The sequence below is a fragment of the Lepus europaeus genome, chromosome X (genome assembly GCF_033115175.1).
Source record: "Lepus europaeus isolate LE1 chromosome X, mLepTim1.pri, whole genome shotgun sequence".
In the NCBI taxonomy this organism is placed as follows: Eukaryota; Metazoa; Chordata; class Mammalia; order Lagomorpha; family Leporidae; genus Lepus; species Lepus europaeus.
The window spans coordinates 23,675,518-23,683,251 of NC_084850.1; the positions used below are offsets into that span (position 1 = coordinate 23,675,518).

General features: G+C 42.8%; 1 protein-coding gene across 3 annotated transcripts in view; it reads left to right on the forward strand.

Annotated features, from left to right (window-relative positions):
- HS6ST2 (heparan sulfate 6-O-sulfotransferase 2) overlaps positions 1-7,014 on the forward strand; it is a 326,372-nt gene extending 319,358 nt beyond the window's left edge. For all 3 annotated transcript variants that reach the window (XM_062183205.1, XM_062183206.1, XM_062183207.1), the window contains one exon: positions 3,869-7,014. In XM_062183205.1, coding sequence (XP_062039189.1) covers positions 3,869-4,769 — 901 coding nt within the window. In that variant the 3' untranslated portion in view covers positions 4,770-7,014. The remainder of the gene's footprint in view (positions 1-3,868) is intronic.
- The last annotated feature ends 720 nt before the right edge of the window (positions 7,015-7,734 follow it).

Here is a 7,734-nt window from a genome sequence, read left to right on the forward strand (position 1 = left end):
GCAATTCCAAGGGCCAGTGGACACTGGGCACCTGCCCTTAAACAGATCTTCCTTTTCACCCATGGGATAGTATTTTCAAACAGAATCGACTGCTTCTAGTTGAGCCAGTTTGGGCCCCAAGACTACTTTTCCTGGAAGAAGGAATCTCCGATTATTGTCCTTTGGGTCTAGACAGCTGTTATTACCAAAGCAATTCATGTGCGCATGTGTGTGTGTGTGTAGACTGAGGCTGCCCACATTAGGCTGTGTGTGTGTGTGTGTGTGTGTGTAGACTGAGGCTGCCCACATTAGGCTGTTCTTACTCCACACAGCCACTAGGTGACCTTCAGGTTGCAGGTGTACTGGATCCACACATCTTTAACAGAAGAGTGTATGTATGTATGTATCTGTGTCTCTATGTTGTATCTGTGTCTCTGTGTTGCGTCCTCTGACTCTCTAGGTTGGGAGTAGTGCTTACAAAATCTTCACTCTGACACTAACCCTGATGGTTGCTATCTCTGCTCTGCAAGACCAGGAGGAATTTTTAAGGAGTGCTTCTGCCTTGTACTGTGGTGCACTCTAAAACTGACCAGAAGATGTCGCTGTAGGCTTAAGCCAGTACAACAGATTCAGGCAGGAGAACTGTCAGCTAAGCATGAAGGTGACTCCATTATGGAGCTTTAAAACACCCAGCATCCTGCAATGCAATGCACGCCTGGAAAAACTGGTTGAGAAGTTAACCCAAATGTGTCACTAGATTTAATACCTTTCCCCCCCTCCAAATCATTGGTCTAATTGCCACCAAACTGTTGCCTCAGGCGTAGCATAAAGGCTCTATAATATGTACTGAATGAATGAGTGAACACCAAAACTAGCAGGTGTAGTAGTAATCTTTACTGGTAAAGGCTACTAGGGAACAAAGGTTGCCACTCTTGGCAATGTGTTTTTACAGAGAAGAATTTTAGTGGCACTAGCAAGGTCAGGTCCCGGGAAAAGTAGTAAGATAAATTAGGGTGCTCTGTGCCCCCTCTCCACACTCAGCCCCAGATGCTTCTCTTGTGCCCAATGCTTGTTTACTCCAAAAAAGCATACAAGGTGAATTTTTTTAAAAGATGAAATTTTTAAATCTTCCTGTGATTTTTGCAAGGTTCTTGGAAGATGATCCAAAGTATTTGTATGACCCCAGCGCTCTTCTTCCCCTCATCCATGGAATAGTTCTTTTTTTTTTAAATTTATTTTTGACAAGCAGAGTGGACAGTGAGAGAGACAGAGAGAGAGAGAGAGAGAGAGAGAGAGAGAGAGAGAGAGAAAGGTCTTCCTTTGCCGTTGGTTCACCCTCCAATGGCTGCCGTGGCCGGCGCGCTGTGGCCGGCGCACCGCGCTGATCTGAAGGCAGGAGCCAGATGCTTCTCCTGGTCTCCCATGGGGTGCAGGGCCCAAGCACTTGGGCCATCCTCCTCTGCACTCCCGGGCCACAGCAGAGAGCTGGCCTGGAAGAGGGGCAACCGGGACAGAATCCAGTGCCCCGACCGGGACTAGAACCCGGTGTGCTGGCGCCGCAAGGCAGAGGATTAGCCTGGAATAGTTCTTTTTTTTTAATTTTTAAAGATTTGTTTATTTGAAAGGCAGAGTTACAGAGAGAGAGGAGAAGAAGAAGAAGGAGAGAGAGAGAGAGAGAGAGATCCTTCAGTCCACTGGTTCGATCCCCAAATGGCTACAATGACCAGGGCTGGGCCAGGACGAAATCAACTGGGACTTCAACCAGTGCCCATATGGGATGCTGCCACTGCAGTCTATGTCTTTGCCTGCTGTGACACAGCACCAGCCTCTGGAATAGTTCTTTAAAATGAGCAGTTTTTAAAGGAGTTACTGAGATTCTGCTCTGTGCCAAATATAAAGGCCAAGGTACAATGCTGGAATGGATGGGATGAGGGTTATGGAAGAATAGGGCTGACTTCCTGTCCTGGAAAACATAGAGATTAAATGGAAATGCAAACAAGTAATTGTAATTTAATAGAAAAGTGTTTTAACAGGAGCTGGTGTTGTGACATAGTGTGGAAGGCCACTGCTTGTGATGCTGGCTTCCCATATGGGCGCCGGTTCGTGTCCCCACTGCTCCACTTCTTATCCAGCTCTATGCTAATGGCCTGGGGAAAGCAGTGGAGGGTGGCCCAAGTGCTTGGGCCCCTGCATCCACATGGGAGCCCCAGGAGAAGCTCCAGGCTCCTGGCTTCAGCCTGGCCCAGCCCTAGCCATTGTAGCCATCTCAGGAGTGAACCAGCAGATGGAAGTTATCTTCTCTCTCTCTCTCTCTTTCTCTCTCCCCCCTTCTCTCTCCCTTCTCTCTCTCTGACTCTGACTTATAAATAAATAAATCTTTTTTAAAAGATGTTTTAACAAAGGCTAAGTGTAGAAACGTAATGGCAACCCAGAAGAAGTGAAGACTGGCAGCAAGGGGTGGGGTAGAGTTTATCAAAGGGTGAATTGGTGCTTGAAGCCTGCGTAAAATTTTGCAGCTAACAAAGGAAGATCATACCCTGCATAGAACAGAGACATAGAGGATAGATCTCTGGATGCCTGAGTTGCTGGAAACCAAAGAGCCGGGAAGCAACATGTCCCCAGAGGACATCAGCCAGCATTCAGTCAGGCTGAGCAGGCTTCCTCTGTGTTCTCTGATTTGTATGGAGAGCCACCATTCCCTCAGATGGAAACAAGCACATTTCAGAAGAGTTGCAAGCCGTATCCCAGGTTTCCTTTAGGAAATGACAGGAAATAATCCGTGTTTATTGCCATTTTCCTTCCACAATACACTTTTTCATGACCTTTGCCGTGCCTGCTTTGAAACAGACTTCTCAGTTTTGTTTCCTATCCGTGGCCTTGGGCCATCACATCAGAGACCTGGATATTTTGAGGGTCTGGGACCATGAGTGTGTGCACCTGTTGGGGGCATGGATGTGAGTGTAGTTTCAGTGTTAGCTGGTCTGCTGTTTAAGCCAGGCACGGTATCTAATTGCAGCTCCAGAGAGAAGATAGCCATACTTCAAGGCCTCCACACTTGCTGACATTCATGTGTCCTGTTGGTGTTGGTAAGGAACAGGGACATTTTGGAGCTGATAGAGTCAACTGTCCTACCTGGGAATATTATCATGTGAGCAAGGGCTGAAATCGAGGTAGTAGCTTGCATATGTGCCATTGGCAGCTACCGTGTCTATTTCAGTCATGTTTATTTCTGGAGGCCAGGCTATTCTGCCTATCTCTGCATTCCATTTCCATAACGTACAAGGCCCTGATGTTATGACAACAGCCACAATCAAGAGTATCATATCAAACACTCTTCCATCGAGGTTTTTTTTTTTTTTTTTAATAAGCCATTCAGATTAGACTGGATATTGGGAAAATGCATGTGCATATTGAATAAGAAAGGTTAGAATTTGAGCTCACTTATCAACTCCATTTCATGTCAATAAATCATTTGCTTCCACCGAGTCTCCATTTCATGATCAGGAACCGGGGGCTTTGGGACCATGTGTAGAAAACAACATGGTTACTTACTTAGCCAGTGCGTCACCAGGAGGATTTGTCATCGGCTGGAGAGGGAGCAATAGAGGGGGAGTGGGCATGAACAGCAAAGCTGATGTCTTGAGTGTAACCACTTTGTACCTGCTTTAGCTGCAGATTCAGTGAAACAATTAGCTATCCTGCTAGGCTAACGGGACTGATGGCGGGACGGGGGCTGCAGCAGAGATCACAGGACACATGCCACTCGGACCTTAGCATTCCCCCTTTGTCTTTCTTACTGGCTAGTGAACATCACATGTGCCATGTACCTCCCTGACTCCACTTATGTCAGCCACATCTCTGACTTTTGGTCTTTGTGCTTTGTCCGCAGGAACTTCCACTACATCACTATCCTCCGAGACCCTGTGTCCCGCTACTTGAGTGAGTGGAGGCATGTCCAGAGAGGGGCGACATGGAAAGCATCCCTGCACGTGTGTGATGGAAGGCCCCCAACATCTGAAGAGCTGCCCAGCTGCTACACTGGCGATGACTGGTCTGGCTGCCCACTCAAAGAGTTCATGGACTGCCCTTATAATCTAGCCAACAACCGCCAAGTGCGCATGCTCTCAGACTTGACTCTGGTAGGCTGCTACAACCTGTCTGTCATGCCGGAAAAGCAAAGAAACAAAGTCCTGCTGGAAAGTGCCAAGTCAAATCTGAAGCACATGGCATTCTTTGGCCTCACTGAATTTCAGCGGAAGACCCAGTATCTGTTTGAGAAGACCTTCAACATGAACTTCATTTCGCCCTTTACCCAGTATAATACCACTAGGGCCTCTAGTGTAGAGATCAATGAGGAAATCCAGAAGCGCATTGAAGGACTGAATTTTCTGGATATGGAATTGTACAGCTATGCCAAAGATCTCTTTTTGCAAAGGTATCAGTTTATGAGGCAGAAAGAGCATCAGGAAGCCAGGCGGAAGCGTCAGGAACAACGCAAATTTCTGAAGGGTAGGTTCCTTCAGACCCATTTTCAGAGCCACAGTCAAGGTCAGAGCCAGAATCCAAGTCAGAATCTGAGTCAGAACCCAAATCTGAATGCGATTCAGAATCTGACTCAGAACCTGATGCACAATCTGATTCAGAATCTGACTCAGAGTTCGAGTCAGAATTTGAGCCAGAAGGAGACCCGGGATAGCCAGAGGCAGAAACCAGGGCAGGGGCGCAATGAGAGCAGCCACGCCAGCAACGGTACCCATGACTACATAGGCAGTGTAGAGAAATGGCGTTAGTTGACTCAGAAAGGCTTGTGCACACTTCCCCCAAAGCGCCACCAAATAGATGGCAGATCCTAAAAGATCAAAGTGTCCAAACACACCCTGCTTCCTTAACTTGGGAAGATTAAAAAAAAAAGTTTAGATGTTGCCTTTACAGTTGCCTTTCAATTAAATGTTATACTGTGCATGGGTAAAACAAATCTCAGTATGTAATTAAATTGTCTTTTTTGGGATTGGTCTATTTATGAAAGCCAAACCAGACTCACCAGAAATTGCTGTTTAGATATTTTAAGAAGTTCTTAAATTAGTTATGGAGACAAAATGAAAACATCAAATGCAACCATTTAACTTATGGCTAAGAAATGGACTTTAAATGATTCATGATACACTGTTAAAACCCAATCTTAGAAGCAAACATTTTTTTTCCCCAAGAATAAGCATAAGTATAAGCAAACTGACTGAAGTGAAACACAAAACCTTTCATTTTGTTCTGATTTTAACAAGGAATCTATTGAAGTAGAATAACAACTGATGATAAATTTCACCAAAAATGTAGAAAATGAAAAATTCTTCTCCCCAACATGGGTGGTTTTATATCAAAATTCTGGCTTTTCAAGAACAGGATTCCTATCTTGTAATTCAAGGGATGTTTAAAATTTTAAACTTTTTATACCTTCTACTGTTTAAAGGTTTTAAACAGGGTGTGTCTCATATCAAACAGAATACTTTTGTTTCCAAATGGAATACCAATGTGAAGATCTAATTTCCAGATGCTTCCCTGGCACTGTAATCTCAACAGCTCTGGAATCTTTTTGGCGCTGCTTCTCATTATTTTAAGGCTTCTCCAAGTTGTGCTCATTCCAGACTAACTCATGTATAGACTCTTTCTTCATCATCTAAATGGTGTGTTTCTGAATTTATTGTGGTATATAATAATCCTGCATTTAAGGTCAGGACTTTCTTTCTATAAACATGTCTTATCAATGTTTGTGTAGTGAGGTCCTTATCAAGAGACTCTTGAGCAGGATAATGTGTCTAAAAATATTGCTGAAGTTATTCTTGATCAGATATAACTGAACCTGAATGTGAACCGTTCTCTACTTTTTGTATACCTGTATTGTAATGGTTCTGGTTGAGCTGGCTATTTCTAGCCCATTAGTTCTTTTTCAATGTGGACACATGTATAAACAATTGCAAGAGCAAAAGCTGATAAATGGTAGAATGAACATTGGGATAGCCGGAGTTACTCAATGATACCAAAAGCTACCCCCTGATACTTTGGGTGAATCCTTCTACCAGGTTTTTGTTTAAGAAAGAACACCAGGAAAAAGTGTCCTGACATGAAGTTAAGTATCAGAAACATGTGAGTTGAGAAGAGTGATTTGGTAATGTAAGTCCATGCAAAAATAATACTTCTATGGTATCCATTGCAAATTGAGCAATGTAGAAAGAAGAATGGAACCCACTGTGCTGTCAAGCACATGTCATGATTCTGGGCAGTTTCTGTTTTACGGGTTTTGCTCCATTTTGTAAGGACATATACTAACCTCCTGGCTATCAATCAAATAAGGTGATTGGAGCTGGCATTTATATTTGTAGTAGGGACATGCTTAGAAGTGTGACCATGAAGTCACATCTTGTCCCATCTGCTCATGTGTATGATCGAGTTTCATCTGTAATAATATGGCCACAAACTAGACAAGCAGTTAAGTATTTGGTTTTAAAGTGTGTTTTCTTGACTCTGAGCTTGTATTATGATTTCTACCTTTTGTTTTGGCAAACAGTATCACAGTCCTGGGAATTTTGAGACCTAAATCCTGCAAGGAAGTTCTTTTCAAAAACACACACCTTGACATGTCAGAGTGTTTTAGAGTGAAGCTATTTTGTGTACACTGTGTTTTTAAAATATTCTGTCGAGCACTTTGGTATTTTCAATTCTGTTTTAGTTTTAATTGAAGATGGCTGTTCTTCAAACCGACAGGTAGTGCTGCAAAGCAGGACAAAGCCCAAGCCAGTGGAAGAGCTTGTTATAGAAAAACCATTTTGTGTTATTGCTGTGGTGTGCATGGTTTGCAGAGATAAAGTACATTTTTCTCTGTCTATACTGATTATTGTATATAGGGGATGATATAAATATACATTTTTGTCATCGTCATGTAAATCACATGATTTCAACTGTAAACTTCTGTCCAATGGTGTAGCTTTACAAACCATTCACTGATTTTTGTGTAATTTAACAATAGATATGAAATAAAGTTTAAATTACAGGCTCTGAGTCATTTCATGGTTTTCAGGTTTGCACCCAATATGCCTTTGACGTCGTTGACCAGAACAGAATTCCTTTCCACAAGGAGTTTTCCTTTCTCTCGCTTGACATCCAGGTATGGAAATGTGATGCCCCACGGTAACCTCTCACGGTAAAATGGCCTGAATTTGGGGTATATCTTTCTGAAAGTTGGTGTTTTGAGTAAAAGAAAGTTGTCCATAAAAGACAAGGTTTGGTATGCAAAGGAAATGCACATATGTTTCAACTTAAAGTTATTAGATATTTGCATATTCAAGAGCATTCAGAAAGGAAAAAAAGCTCTCTTTATGTTTCTCCAGTCTATCCACAGAGTAGGAGTTTAAAGGTAAGAATTAACATATTGGCACACTTTGCTCTAATTATATTCAATGTACATATTTTTCCAAACCTTTGTGGTTAGGATGATGGGTGGGATGATTTGTCCTTGCTCCTAAACAAAGACACTCAAGATATCAGTTCAATGGGCTAGAGAGAACAAAGCTACAGATTTGGGGGATGGGAGCACTCTTAGCCTGTAAACTATTTGTACTTATGAAGTTGTGCCCAGTAACTGGTTATCGAGCAATAATTAGATAGCCACAAAAAGATTAAAGGAAGTTCTTCAGGTAGAATGATTGGGAAAATACCACTGGCTTGGAACTAAACAACAAACAAAAGAACTGGGGATGGAATAAA